General features: G+C 44.1%; 1 protein-coding gene across 1 annotated transcript; it reads right to left on the bottom strand.

Moving 5' to 3' along the window:
• Nucleotides 1–4,468: 4,468 nt before the first annotated feature.
• IL12B (interleukin 12B) lies at nt 4,469–14,513 on the bottom strand. The gene is made up of 7 exons (XM_028106661.1): nt 14,426–14,513; nt 10,699–10,974; nt 10,069–10,186; nt 8,357–8,574; nt 6,797–6,954; nt 5,066–5,197; nt 4,469–4,550 (listed from the first exon to the last, which is right to left on the bottom strand). Exons 1-6 carry the CDS (start codon nt 14,511–14,513, stop codon nt 5,066–5,068), a joined length of 990 nt encoding a protein of 329 aa, XP_027962462.1. The 3' UTR covers nt 4,469–4,550.
• Between the last annotated feature and the right edge of the window lie 1,560 nt (nt 14,514–16,073).

Below are 16,073 nucleotides of genomic sequence, written 5' to 3'. Positions count from 1 at the left end.
CCCCGTGCCTGCGAAACCCAGACTTGCGTGAAGGTAAATGTAAATCCGCTCCGCCGAGTGTGCTTCCTGCAGAAGGAGGGTTTTCAGTATGCGCGCCTGGTTTCCTCTGCCCTCAACCCGAATGGTGGTTTTATTTTTGCATTTTATGAGCCTGGGAGAGGGAATTCATTTCCTTGGTTATAATATGGCTCTATGGAGAAAGTCTTGTCCAAGTGCATTTTGCTCACAAATGCTGTCCAAGAAGAGGGGCCAAACTGCAATGAAATGGAAAGAGATGATTAAAATCTGATTTATAGGCAAGGTGAATTGGTAGGTTTATGCCAAATTATTGCATCCAGAAAGGCTAAAGGAAATGAAAAGGCTCTTCCTGAGAGCTGAAAACCTTTGTAAAACGAAATATTTAGGATGCACATACCCTTATCCCAGCCTGGCTATATTTTAAAATATGTATTCACCATGTTTGCCCCTTTCAGACTGTGCAATCCCTGAAGGCAGGAATAGGGTTCATTGCATCTTGGTATCCCCCATGTAGGGATGTTTCTGCAATTTTATTTATAAGAAAGGGATTCTACATTGAAGAGCTTGACTGATCTCTTCACTGACCGATTAATGCTTCCTCCATCCCAATTCACCTTCTGAGACACATCATGACCTCCTAACAATGATCCCTCCATGTCCCTACCCCCACAAAAGCATAGGGTCCCAGATTATTCTTTTTTCAGGTTATAGGTAATATAATAAGAATATTAGCCATCAGCTTTTATTGAGTACTTATTATGGATCAGGGATTTCTATAAGCACTTTCTAAGGGTTATTCCATTAATCCTCACAATCACTCTGTGAAGTGGTTACTGTTATTATCCCATTTTACAGATGAGAAAACTGAGGCTTGAAGAGGTTAAGTAATTTGCTCAAGATCACAGAGCTAGTCAGTGGAAACAGCCACCACTCACTGAGTGCTTACTGTGGGCCAGGTACCGTGCTAATCCCATTAAACTGATTATCTCATTTTATAGAGCTCTTAACCCTCAAGAAGTAACCTTCACTGCTTAGAATTTCAAGCATTTCATCCCTTGGAGACCGGAAGAAGTGGGAGAGCAGAGTCTTATTTAGCCTTGTATCCAGAAAGTTGAGGTTGGTGCCAGGGACCGCACAATTACTCAGAAAAACATTGTGGAGTGAATGAAGGAACAACAGAGGTGTCTTTCCCATGGGAGCTGCTTGCCCGAACCTCCTCCCCCGCCCCCCCCCCCCCGCCCCAGCTTAGTCCTGCTCAGGCTCAGGCTGCCCTCAGCACAAGCTTCCTGACCCTGGTTCCCTTTCTTCAGACAGGCAGGGTATTACCAGGACCCCACATGGCATCATTGGATATGGCTCCAGGGCTCCCCAAGGGGTATACCAGATGTTCTGTAAGGGGCAGACCCAGGTGTTCTGACACCAGTTCCTACCAGTGTTGGCCTGACTCTCAGAGATGGAATCTAGATGTTTAAGAGAATATCTTTATTTAATTTTCACTTTAGTTATTTCCTGTTTTGAAAACAAACATGGGAGGGGTTATTGCTTAATGGGTACAGAGTGTGCTTGGGAAGAAGAGAACATTGTAGAGATGGCTGGTGGTGACGGTCGCAGAACAATTTGAATGTAGCAGATGCTACTGAATGTGACACCTAGAAGTGACAAAAATGGTACATTTTCTCTCATGTGTTTTCTACCACCATCTGAAAAACCACACACATGGGTCTCTCTTTTTAACACAAGAAGGCTGGGGTAGGTAGTTACCAGGGTTGGTTCAGCTTCTTGTTGTTGCTAGGGTCCCAGAGTCTTTTTATAATCTCAGCATGATGGTTTCCATTCTGGTTGCAGGGTTTCCTCTGAGACTTCTTCAATTTCATCTGCTCAAGAGAGGAAGGAGGGAACGGGTGATACTCGCCCTGGCTCTGTCTTTTCTCAGGAGAACACCAGCAGAATTTTCTTAGGTGTCATGGGTTGGAACTAGGTCTCATGGCCTTGCTGGGCAGCCAGTGTGGCTAGAAAAGTGATTACTTAGCTTCCCAAACCTAGAGCTCGGGAGGGAGAGAAAGAAGTTGAGAGTGAGTAGTGATGGGACAACAAGCAGGTTGTGTTCTGTGTCCTGCTGAAGGTCAAACGGTCATGTAGCAGGGCTGGCCAGAACGAGTCTCCTGCGGTCCCAGTCTTGAGCTCTTTTCCTAGAACATTTGATACATTTGTAGTGGATAGACGCCTCATAATAAAGGACTGTCCTGGAGAATATCTTTCAAAGACAAGCTCTTCAGTGCATGTACTGAATTTAAAATTCATCGGATGCTAAGAGGTCATGTCAGTTGGGAGCCAGAAATCTGAGCTCGGCCCTTTGCTGGCCAGAAGTTTTGGGAAATGTCCCCTGGTCTCTGTACTCATAAATGTGATTAATTATTTTTTCTTGGTTAGCGTTGTTCATTAAGTGCCCATTAAGTGTTTTGGTATGTCTAGATGCAAGGCCCTGTAGGAGGACAAAGAGTTGTTATTAACCAACGATGTGCTATCAAGTGTGGGCTCCTAATACAAGATGATAGGTTTCAAATGTTGGATAAGGATGACGGGATCTTCCACTGTTCCTCCAGGTCAGAAGCAGAGTAGATAAGGGCTCCAGGAGTCACTTCAAATAAGGACACTTACAACATCCGTATTATAATTACGTTGCCATTGCAAGGAAGCCCAGGTATGTTCACTTGGCCATTGAAGATAGTAGAGAATGGACTCCATTCTCTCGGATCCCACCACTTGCTCTTTCCATGGGAAGCACCGAAGAGGAATTGGCAGGCTCTGCCCTTTCTTTGACCTCCCCTTCTCCATTGAGCCTTCCTGGGCAACTCCAGGTTACACTGATTCTTCTCCTTTGTTCTTACCCCAGGGCACCGTATACTGTACATTTTAGCATTTAGTGGTACTGAAGTTAACTTTTCATCCCTGTCTTATAAGCTGTGCCAGGAGTGGGCACTGTTTGGAGGAAGGCCACCCAAGGTTTTCTGGAACTCCTCAACCTCAAGGGCTAGCACATGTCCAGACATATGACAAACCCTCCATAAACACTGGATCTGGCCCTATGGGATGGGATGCTTATGACTCGACCAGGTTGGAGTTTTATTTCATGATGCTCTGGAACTAGTAGAGTCGATTCCAGGCTAGAAGGTGAACAGAGCAAGAGCATCCAACCCTTAAAGAGGGCATAATGCAGTTCAGTGCCCTTGCAGAGTTCCTTGTAGTCAGACCACAGGGACATTCCCTGAGCTCAGCAAGACACTGACTTTGGGAATCCTATAAAGGGAAAGGGCAACTCTGCAAAACTGGAAGTGAAATTGCTTCAAAGAAGGGCAATTCTTAAATGGCAGGGGAAAAATAATGCAGTCCTGGTAAATGTGGGAATAGGATCCTCGAGTCAGCTGAGAAAGCCCAAAGTATTATTGCAAAGAAGAGTTATATTTTTATTAGTTCATCATCAGAATGTAAAAACAAGTAAACAGAAAACGAATGAAATCATTTTACAGAAAGCACATTCATTACTTAAAAGTAGCACCTTAGTGGTGGGCAATTTCTGGTCACATCCGGTCAGGTTCGCTCACGCTGACGAGTAAGCAATTCTTGATCATTTTCTTTGCATCTTTGTGCTTTTTTGCTTGGCTATTAAGGAGCACCTGGCAACTCTGATAGCTTTATGTGCTTGGCCCTACTGGTTCTCCTTCCTGGATCATAAGGCCTTTTTACTTTCCAGACACTTACATTGTCTCCGGGTCCCTCTCCTATGTCTTACAGATAGATGGGAGTAGGGACTGCCAGGGTGGCTGAAGCTGAATTTCAACTTCAGTTATTTTTTTAGCCCTTTCTAAATTCAGGCATTCCCAAAACTAAACTTGCTTAGAAGTACAGGTAGGTGGCCCTGAATTGCTTTATCAACACCACCTCAAGGAAGTCTTCATGGATACAGGAACTGACATCTCCATCTTCAGAACCTTCTCAAATGGATTCATGTCTCCATGCCTCTATTTAACTACTTTCTGTGTTCTCATCCATCACAAATATATTACGGTGCTGGCATCAGAACATTGTGTTCTCAGTGGTTGTCGTAAAACCCATACACCTGCAGTCTCGCTTGAGAAGTTTCCAGTGTAAATAACACATAAATTCACATTTTGCGTAATAGGGCCTCTTCCTTAACAAATCAGGTCCTGAGAGTATGAAACATACAATACATCTTGGCACACAAGTGTTCAATAAAAATAATAAATTAATAAATACATAAATTACTTAAATATTTAAATAGCATTAAGGTCAGTGGCAACCTGCTAGCTGGAAAATCTATAAATAAAATAGCTGATTGTTTCAGTGGCCATTTGGCCTGTAAATGTAAAAATACTGCAAAAACATGATAATGATCCTTTACAAAAAGCAAATTAGGTAGAGAATAACTTTGGGGGCCTATTCTATTGAGTCTTTAGAAAATTCTGCATAATATCTTCCACTTTCCCTCCAAGGTTTCATCCTGAGATTGGAACCTGAAAAAGAAGGCCAACAGTTTCTGTGAATTAGAAATGCGGCAGCAAACCCTTATTTCACAGGACACATGACTGGGGCAATTGGGTTTGGGGATTCCATGTCAGAAGGGTCCAGCCTGTCCTTATGTGGCCTAGGATTTGGTTGCCTCTGATGTCCTCCCCCTACCCCCAGGTGCCCAGGATAATGTTCTAACTCCTGAAAACAGCTTGCGAGCTATTCTTGCTCTGACTCGTAGCTACCTCTCCCCTCTCCCCCTTCTTTGCCGTCTCCTCCAGGAGGGCAGGACCTACGCCTGTTTTCTTTACTGCAGTATCTCTGTACCCAGCATAGTGCCCAGAACACCATGGGCATCAAATAATATCTGTTTAATGAACAAAGGTATCTTTCTGACTCTGGTGACTGTGAGCCAGGCACCCTATCTCTCCTTTCTTCTCCCGCACTGCCCCCCACCACTGCCCAGCACCCGGGGACACTGAGTGTTCAGGTGTGGGCTGGGCTTTGTGGGCCTGCTCACCTAACTGCAGGACACAGATGCCCAGTCACTCCAGAAGGAGCTATAGTAGCGGTCTCGGGCTTGCACGCGGATCTTGGCATCCTTGTGGCACGTGACCTTGGCTGAGGTTTTGTCCACGCAGAGTCTCTCTTTCTGCAAAGGAGAGGGAAGTCATTGGCAATGCAGTCACAAGAGGGGCTGGGCGTATTTCTGCAAAGCTTGATCTCCCCAAATAAGCACACCTTGGTTTTGGGGCACCACAGTAGCAAATAAACACTGGAGTTGTGTAGAACTTGCGCCACCTATCGATAGAAGCTCTAAATACAGATGCAGCTTTTCTATTTCAGCCCAGAGGGAGAGATGGTTTGGTCCAGCTTTCATCTTTCTAGAAGAGCTGCCTTGCCTGAAGGCCCCGTGCACACTCACCCCTGTACTAGCCTGATGGTGGGACAAAGGCAGATATGTTCTAGCTGTCCCCTGGATATTCTGAAATACTATATCCTGGTCCTTTTATCAGAAAACGTGCTGAAGGGGCGCCTGGGTGGCTCAGTGGTCTGCCTTCGGCTCAGGTCAGGATCCCAGGGTCTTGGGATCAAGCCCCGCATCGGGCTCCCTGCTCAGCCGGAAGCCTGCTTCTCCCTCTGCCCACTCCCCTGCTTGTGCTCCTGTTCTCACTGTCTCTCTGTCAAATAAATAAAATAAAATCTTAAAAAAAAAATAAAGAAAAGAAAACGTGCTGAAATCCAGGGATTGTTAACTTTTAGCTGTGTGACCACAGGAAAATGCTTTGGGCTCTGTGTCTCAGTTTCATCCTTTATAAAAAGAGGGAAAATAATTATTCCCATCTCATAGATGTGGAAATGTTAAAGGTAATCCTCACGTAAAACTCTTGGCCAAGTCTTTAATCAGTAGAAAGTGTTCAGTAAATATTACTTATTAATGATATAAATCTTATGTAGGGAAGATACATATCAAGATTTTAAATAGTATTTAGGTAAAGTTTACTCCAGAATAGCCCTTCCCCCCTACAAAAATAAATTCTCAGGGAGTGACTGAATGGCAGAATTTCTACCAAATGCTAAACACCATCCTGAATAAGGCCTTTATCCAGTGATTTCAAAAACCGGGGCCCCAGGAGTGTTGGGCTTTATAAAAGTGCCTTCTGGACCTTGGGATTATGATGGCAAGGCAGGAAAGTTTGAAAGCCATTGTCTTAGCCTCTGTAAGCACTAACATTCTGCTCAAAATCATTTCACGATATGTGGGACAGCTGGCAATTACCCATTTTGGGTGAGACATAGCACGCATGTTCTATCATTCATTATACTCACTAACTTGAAACAATAATGATTTGAGACCCCTGGAGCCCAGATTTCCTATGTGAGGACCAATTCTGAGCACAAGAATTAATAACCACCCATACTGGAGGAGGCAGCGTGCTTAGGTACGTGGAATTTGTGTCCACCAGACTGGTTTCCTGGTTCTGGCCGTTCCTAGCTGGGTAACTTTGGGCAAGTCCTTTAACCTCTCTGAGCTTCACTGTCTTCCCCAGTGAAGTGTTGATGATAATACCACTTGCCTTTGTAGGGTTATGTTAAGGATTAAGTGAGCTATCCATGTAAAACCCTTAAAGCAGTCTGAGGCAAGGAGAAAGTGCTCAATAGATGTTAGCTACTGTTATCATCACTCGTCTCCTAGATGTGGGCCTGCAGAAACCTGGGTATATGGCTCTGGGTATATATCATCTCTTACCTTTTCCCTATTGTTCTTGCCCTGGCCCTGTATGCAGAATGTCAGGGAGAAGTAGGAATGCGGGGTGCTCCAGGTGTCAGGGTATTCCCAGCTGACCTCCACATGCCGAGAGTTTGGTAGTGGTTTCAGCTGCAGGTTCATGGGCGGGTCCGGTTTGACTGTGGAAGAAGATAAAGAAACACCCTTTATTTTCCTCAGGGGGCTTTGGTGTAAGGTAGTTCTGGCTTCTGATCCCATTTTCCCCTTTGACCAGCCGTGAGTCCCTAGGACAGTTGCTTAACTTCCCTGGCACCTGGTTGGCAGACATGAGGCCCCCCTGCTGCTCGTGCTCACGCTGGTGTCCTCGCCAGTGTCCCCTCCTCTCTGGCTGAACCTGAGAGAGGCTCGGAATCCTTCTCATCCCTGCACAAGCCGATGAGTCCCAGCAGTGGAACCGTCTTGGCGTCGTGCTCAGAAGAAATTCCGTAGAGACAACCAGACTCTTGAATCTGGGCTAGGTGGGGAAGGACCACCCTCCTGTGCTCCGTACCCCTCTTGGCACCAAACTTGGACCTGAGCTGAGCCTCTGGCTAGGGATGAGATGAGAGATTTTCCACCTAGTACTATTTCTGTTGTCTTTTCATGGGGTCTGGCGGTAGTTGAAGTCAGATTGTCTCTCTGCTCATTCATTCATTCAATATGTGCAGAGTGAGCACCAGCTATGTGCCAGCTACTGGAAGATAGAGCAGCGAGTACCACAAAGACTCTGTCCTCAAGTAGCACACCTTTGCCTAGATGAGGGCAGAGGAGACATTCTATGGAATGTCCAAAGCCCAAAGACCATGGCTCCCAGTAGATGCTTTTCAGATATTTTTCTCTCTGTTCTTAACACAACTGACATCTTCTTTCCTTCAGAACTCAGCTAAATATCACCTCAGAGAGACCTTCCCTGGCTATCCTATGTAAACCCAAACTCCCCCCACCCACCTGCCAAGAGTAATTTCTCCACAAATGCTCGAGCAAGTCCTGTGGTTCTATGAATTTCATTTCATGATGAACGTTCAATGGACAAATGGCAAAGGAAGTGACAAATGGCAAAATCTCCATCTTCTGATTAAAAAAAACAGATGTCCATTTTGGAGGGGCTTATATTCCAATAATGAAGTTTTTTTTTTTTTTTTCAAATGCTAGAGAAAGCCTGACTGGGAATAACTACAATTAGTAGGGAAAACTTGGTTCTGAATATAAATACTATGCCTGAGGGGGTCCTCCTGGATTCACCACAGAAGCTGCCTGGACAGCAGATAGAAGGGTAGCCAAGAGCCTGCTTTTTCCAATGGGGCAGAACTGGGTCTGAGTTGCTAGCTGTGAGATCCGGGGCAACTTACTTAATCTGTCTGAGATTCGATTTTCTCTTCCTTCAAATGCAGAGAATAGTACCTACATCGTACTCTTTTCGGGGTGGGGGACAGAATAAAGGAGACAAGGCACATAAACCCCTTACCTTGGTGCATGGGGCATTGTGAACATGTGACAAATGGCATTTATCTTTATGAAGCACATATAATTAAGAGGACTCACTGATGTCCCTGATGAAGAAGCTGCTGGTGTAGTTTTCATACTTGAGCTTGTGAATGGCACCCACCACGACCTCGATGGGTAGGCTCTCCTCGGCCGCGGGGCAGGTGCTGCCCTCCTGACACTCCACGGTGTACTTCTTATAATCCCTGTTGTCCACTCTGACCCTCTCTGCTGAGAGTGTCACTGCTCCACATGTCACCCCTTGGGGGTCAGAGAAGCTGAAATCAAAGACAGACATTACCTCGTGTCTCACCCATTCGTGGGTCAGTTCCCAGTGGCTGGAGCCAGACAGCCATCTGAGGACACAATTTCTCCAACGGGTTTGATCTCTCCACAGGGGCCAAGAAGCTGCCCTCCCCAGGAGAACAAGCTTTGCCACAAGAGGTGGTACAAATATTTAGAGACAACACTGCATGTCCGTGCCTCTGGCCTAAATGAATCCAGAAATGTTTAGATCCAGAGCCCTTGGTTAAATCTCCTCATTAAAATTTTAAATTCATTTTTCCCATTGTAATGACAAAATCGATACGTGCTAATTGTAAAAAATTAAAAAGATAAAAATGTGTATAAATGAAATGTGTGTGCCTTTTTTAACTCTAATCTCACTCCCCAAATAGAAATACTATTCAGAGCTTGTCATATCCCTCCAGACCTTTGTCTGTGAATATTCAAAGCAATCATATATCCACATGTATATATGGAAACACACATATTTTGCCTGTATATATATATACTCACAACGATTTTATTTTTCATTAAATAGGACCCAACTATATATATGTGTGGTTTATAACCATCTCTTCCCTCTCTGAACATATGGGAAGCGCTCCATGACAGACCACACAGACTGGGTTATCCATTTTGATGGCGGCATGTTAAGCTGGAGGATAAGGCGCTGCACTTTATTTAACTTTTCCCCTGCTGATTACCAAAAACATCACAATGAACACTGGTATCTGTGTCTCTGTGCATTTGTATAAGCATTCCTTTAGTAACCATTTTCATTTTCAAGACGGAAGAGGGAGACCCCAGAGGTTCGTGTACTCAGTTACATGGTGGCTAGGCCAGGCTGATCACCTGGGGTTTGCTCTGTCGCCCTGCCTTGTTCAGGAACCTGGATGGTGAGGGAGGGAAGTCACACAGACCTGCTAACATAGGTTCAGTATCCATGGAAACTGGTTTCTTAGGGGAAGTCCAAGTGCATCGGACAAACAATGAACTTCAGATTAGTGGTGTCGGCAGAAGGAAAAGGAGTTGAGCTGGCTCTGGGAAAATTTCTAGAAGCCTCAGGATTTTGGAGTTGGCTTCAGGGCTTTCAAGATCTATGCGCTGGAGCTCTTGTTTCTATTTTCATCTCAAGGTGCAATTTCGGCAAGTCATTTGTAGCTTCGATTTCTCCTTTTATCCCTCCCCGTGGTGCTATGAGCCTTAACGAAGCATTGCCAGGCAATCTGGGTGAGTGGGTTCAAACACAGCAGAGGCTATGCTCAGGCCCCAATAATATCCTGTTCTAACCCACACATTTGTTCAGGTGATTAGCTTAAATCTCCATGTTCTTTCCCCAATTTAGGCAAGAGAGGGCATTGAAAAAATATAGGTTTGACTTTGTTTTCTCCCTTATCATTAACTGATAGGCCATGGCGAGGTTGCCCTTATTTTCTTAATGAAATAGTTCTAGCAAAATACTGAGAAATCAGAATGGTTTCACTTACCCTCTGCTGCTCTTGACACTGAATTTCAAGTCAGTACTGATTGCCGTCAGCCACCAGCAGGTGAAATGTCCAGAATAATTCTTTGCCTCACATTTTAGAAAGAACTTATTTTTGGATTCTGGATTTGAAAACAACAAAAATTCAATATTTGCATGTTTTCTTTCAGATAGATCTTAAATGTGTTGAACCATAGGCCACCAATCCATACAGGAGTGAAGATCTTCCATGTATTCCCTTGGAAAATGATGCTGCTCCCCTGATAGGCAGTTCAGCGAGGACTGAGAATGTCTCAATAGGTTGCTGATTCTGCAGAGTATACTATGCACCTAACACATCAGAGGGAAGCATTAAATTTTTCAAGGTGGCCGCCCCGTGCTGAGTTATGCACTATACACGTTGGTTAATTTCCATTAGCCATTTAAAAAGAACTTCAGGAAAACCAACCGTGAAAATCTCTCACAGATTTGGATGGTACCCAAAGCTTCTAAGAAAGCAAAGGAAAACATAGGGGCTGGGTGGTTTCAGTAAGGGATTTGATATCACTAGTCATGTCTTAACCTTTTACATTTTTAAATTTATTTCTTATGGAGCAAAAGAGAAAATTGACATCCTCTGAGCAAATAGAATTACCTTTCTGTTCCTTCAAGATATCAGTGGACCAAATTCCATCTTCCTTTTTGTGAATCAGCAGGAGTGAATGGCTCAGAACCTTGCCTCCTTTATGACAAGTATACCGGCCAGCATCTCCAAATTCTTTGACTTGGATGGTCAGAGTTTTACCAGAACCTAAGACTTCACTGCTCTGGTCCGCGGTCCAGGTGATGTCATCTTCTTCAGGGGTATGGCAGGTGAGGACCACCATTTCTCCGGGTGCGTCCAGGTGCCAATCCAACTCTACAACATAAACTGGAGAGCACAGGGAGTGGAGAACTGGACTGTAAGCTCCAGGAACCCCAGCACTGGGTTTTATGAGCCACCCGTGCATTTGCACTGCAGAGCACAGCCTTGCTCGTGACAGCAAATGCTGAGATGATTGATCTCAGGTCACTGAGCCCTACTTGGGTTTAAGGTCGTGAAGAGATAAGCAAAGAGTTTTATAGCTGCCATCGAGTCATTAACTGGCAGCCTATTCTTAATAATTAACCTCCGATTCTCTGGCAGATGGGGAAGGCCTTGATATAATCGAAAAATGTGAACAGCACAAAACTCTTTACCAAAGGCCTGGTGGCGAGAAGAACCTTCCAGTATAATTGCAGTTACATGGAGAATAAGGCAGGGCACAGAGATGTCAAGGAAGACTGACCAACACTGAGATCCTGTCCCCACTAACTGGCTAGGGGATTTGGAACAAGGTAGTAAATCACCATGAGCCTCAGTTTCCTTGTCTGTAAAATGATAATAATAGCATCTATGTCATAGGTTTGGCTATGAGGATTAAATTAAAAAAAAAAACATATAAAGTACTTAGCATGGTGCTTACCATTGTAAACTCAGTGTTGGCTATTGTTTTTTTTTTTTAATTTTTTAGTGTTGGTTATTGTTATTCACATACCAAAGTTTGGTCCAATGACTGCACAGAGAAACTGCCCTATAATTTTCCATGGGCATTTGAGGATTTAGTTCCTACTATATAAATTAATTCACCCATGGAGATTTTCATTCTATTTTTTTAAAACAGTTTTACACTCTTATGAAGCAGTTCAGTAGATCCTGGTCTTCCCATTTCATCGAGGAGCATGCCAAAACCAAGAGGCTAAGCAAGCTTATACCAAGTTAGAAGCATAAGAGCTAAATCTCAGGCCTTCTGCCTTGTTGGCTTGGCATTGGATCTCTAACCTGAGTATCTAAACTGGCACTTGAGGAATGGCCTAGGAGAGTACTGCAATGAGTGCATCACATCCCAGCTTCATTCATGCATGCATCACTTACTAATGAACTAGAGTCATTTAATGTAATGGTGCCCCAAGCCTGATCACTGAACCACCATCAGCAGCAACACCTAGGAAACTGCGGGAAAAGCAAAATCTGAGTTGTCGAATCAGGAACTTTGGGATGGGGCCGATGATCTGGTTTTTATGCTCTCCAGATGATTCTGATGCCCTCTCAAGTTTGAGAGCCACACTGTTTAAGAGCCTGGATTCTGGAGTCACATAGGTCTGAGTTTAGATTCAGCTCTATATCTTACACTTGCCTGTGGCCTTAGGCAAGACATTCAATTACTCTAAGCTTCGATGTCATCATTTTTAAAATGAACAAAATATTAGTGCTTGCTTCAGCAGGTCGAGACATGGATGATACAAGCGAATTCATCCAACAGCTTAACACAGTGCCCTTAAATGCTCTATAAACGGTGACGCTTATTGTTGGCATCCAGAAAGTTCTTAGACCAGAGGCATTTATAACTACTGAATGGGCAACAAAGACATGAGGTAAAAAGCATTTGAGACCCAACTCTTTGGAAATGATTAGCCATGCTGACATAAAACCGCATGGCTCCTTTGGCTTTCTCTAGTTTTCTTTGTTCCACCAGCAACTGAACAGCAAGGCTATCTTTCCTGTCACAACTAAGACTCAGAAGGCCTAGAAGACCCTTACCCAAGGGCGGGGGACAACAACTGCAAGAGGGAGCCTAAGGAAGAGCCTCCAGAACCTAGTGCTTGGCTTCATCTCCTCATCTTGCCTCCAAAGTCGTCTGCCCTCTGTTTCTCACATTGACTTCCTGGAATTTCTGTGGTTTACCAAATTAGAAGTAACTTCGGGGTTTACTATGCAAGGGCCAAGCTTCCTGAGCTCACCAAAAATCCCAGCGTTGGAAGGGATCTGGCATAATTATCTGGCTCAGGCCTTCACCTTTGCTCAAGGGAGGGTCTAAAACTCTCAAAACTCTCCTTGGGCAGAAGGGAGATAGCTGGATTGTTGCCTTCCCAAAATGATTAAGAATGGAGGGATAGTCCAAAAATTCTTTCAGGTATCCATTTTCTTTTTTTTTTTTAAAGATTTTATTTATTTATTCATGAGAGACAGAGAGAGAGAGAGAGAGAGAAGCAGGCTCCCAAGGATCAGGGAGCCTGATGCGGCACTCGATCCCAGAACCCTGGGATCCTGACCTGAGCCGAAGGCAGACATTTAACCATCTATCCATTTTCTAATGTGGTACTCTCCTATCAACAGATTATTTCTGATCATCAGCTGAAATGTCTTCACTCTAACTTATGCCTATTTCCTCCTGTGTTCCAAGCATGTAGGGAACAATTACTTCATGTCCTTCTTGTTAAAACCTTCTTCAAATACTTAAATGCACAGGCTTTGAAGTGAGACAGGATTGGGATCAAGTCCCCTGTTCCATCCTTCCCAGGGCTGTCAAACTGGGGAAGTTACTTAATCTCTGTAGCCTCTATTTGCAACATCCATAAAATGGGATACAGACTGTTCCTATGTCACAAGGTTGTTGTGAGAATTAAATGAAATACTGTGCTCAACAAATATTAACTATTATTACCAGGATACAATTACAGATAGTAATTGCCAACATTATGTTGGCTTCCATGAGAAACATTTGCAGATCTTTCAGGAACAGCTAACCATCAGTTAATACATTATTTACTGTGTGTGAGAAAATAGGATAGAGGAACCCCTGATTTTACTAATACCTACCTATTCTATTATTCTACTAGTAATTTTTATCAATCATTGGGATTATAAACAGTTTCTTTTGAATCATCAGAGGCATCATTTCAAACAACCAAAACAATCCTGGCTAACATTTACTCCCTCACTTCACAGGTGTTGAGTTGTCTCCTGCATTCACTAATATTCAATCATCTGTGTCGTAGGTGTAATCCCTAGTTCACAGTTGAGGAAACCCAGCCTTAGAGGTGACCCAGCTCAAAGTCACCTAACAGAGTCAGCCTTTGAGCCCAAGTCAACGTGAGTCTAAATCCTATGCTTCCCCCAAAGTGCTTGGTAAGGGGTGAGTCCTCTTGGTGCTCGGGGGGAGCGATATTGTGCGGTAGAGGGGGGATGAGAGAACGTAGTTCTTAATCCTTCCAAAGCCTTCACTTTGGAATTTTCATTGTATGATACAGCTGGTTTTTAGTAATACTTGTGAAGTCCATATAACCTTTCCTATCACATTCCACAAAAAGCTCCTACTCTGGCCCCTAGTATGAAAGCCAAACGACATAGATGCCCTCATGGGTGAAGGAAGGACAGACGGCCTGCATTTTCCCAGTGATGGCACTCACTAGGAACCCCCCAAGGCCTGGTTGCCCCTTTCGGTCTGATTTCCCCCCAGGGCCCGCCTGATAAGTCCTGGCTTAGATTTCGGGGCCGCCACAGAGAAGGAGAGCCTGGTTACCATTTTTCTCCAGTTCCCATATGGCCATGAGGGGAGATGGCAGCAAAACCAGGGAAAACCAAGAGACGACCAGCTGCTGAGGATGCATCTGCAGGACGGGGAGAAAGAGAGGAGAAGAGAAGATATGATGTCAGTAATTATTCAGTTGCTTTGCAAACCATATTCATTCTATGTACATTGTTTTTCATCTTGATTTTTCTCTTTCTTGTCTGCACTATCAGAGTAATACTACATGAATTACAGGAGCCCGGTGCCAGTCTCTGGCTAAGAATATCTCCAAAGAGAGAACCACAGACCATCTGGAGCTGAAGGGGATCAGCCCTCTGATAGAATCCTCTTATTTTTAAGCTGAGAAACTCAGGACTCAGAGAAAGAACATGACTTGTCTGGATCAACATTCAGCAGTGATGTACTTGGTACTTACTAGGTAAAGGGCTCTGGGCTAGAGTCACTGGGAGTTAAAAAAAAAAAAAAAGGATTTTGGCCTGAATTCTGCCTTCTAAGAGCAAACACTTTCATTCAACAAATATTTATGAAGTTCGTGTGTTAAGCGCCTACCCTCCAGTTGGGGAGACCAGCTATACCTCGTATCACTGTACCCAAGGTAGTATGTGCATTGACACCTGGGGGTAAAGGACTTGGGGTGGTAGTGGGGTAGGGGATAAGCAGAGGCGATCTTCCAAATTATGGCAACGATCTGGTAGCCAGGTTGAGTTTCTCTCCGTGTTTAGACGATAATTGCTCAAAACTCAAAGGTTACTTGCTCCTACACAATGACACCAGTGATTCTCAAACTTGAGTGCACAGCAGTGTAACCTGGAAACCTTGTTAAAACACAGATGGCTGAATCTGGGGGTGGTGGGAGGTGGGGCCTCAGAATCTGCGTTTCTTAAAAGTTTCCAGGTGAAGCTGATGTTGCTGGTCCAAGGACCACACTTTGAGAAGCTTTGGTTTCACCCATGTTGGGGGCCCACAGCTCTGAAAATCAAGATGTTCTATGGGAGAAGACCATAAAATCTTGATATACCCACTATGAAAAGTGAAATGCCTCATTTTGTGCCCAATCAGCTACCATCTTATAGTAAAACTCAATCTACATTAGTGTCCAGGGTTTGTGCAAATATTTAGAATGTGAAAATTGTACCCTATTTCTAAATTAGATAGTGAAGATTATTATTTAATTTCATTCTGAAACACCTCCATCCATCTCAGAGAGCACCAACATTCTCTGAGCAGGAACATGTGCTCAGAGACCACTGAATAAATCATACAAAGAATAAGACTCAAAATTTTTGGTCAATACCTTAAAAATGAGCATCCCTTGGCTGGGGTGACTGAATATTGACAAATCACAGCTTTGTTAGGACCACTGCTAACCTAGGAGAACCTTGCCCCACACTTTACTCCCTTAGATTACAAAGGCTGTGAGTGGCAGAGACAGGACCAGATCTGGCCTTCCTGTCGAGTCAGCACTCTGTCCCTGATGCTTCCACAAGCACGTCTATTAATTTGTCCAGGTTATGACTGTGGCAAAAGACTGGTTGCCACAGGGCATCAGTTAAGACATTCACAGGCTCAGAGAGTCAGGCCGACGTGGGCTTGAATCTGGTTCCTCCACTCACTAGCTGTGTGATGTTGCTCAAATGAT

This window comes from Eumetopias jubatus, unplaced genomic scaffold (genome assembly GCF_037043125.1).
Source record: "Eumetopias jubatus isolate StellerSeaLion01/CBP00866 unplaced genomic scaffold, mEumJub1_p1.0 scaffold_5, whole genome shotgun sequence".
NCBI lineage: Eukaryota > Metazoa > Chordata > Mammalia > Carnivora > Otariidae > Eumetopias > Eumetopias jubatus.
Note: the sequence above shows the minus strand (reverse complement) of the source record. Positions and strands in the feature narration are given on the sequence as shown.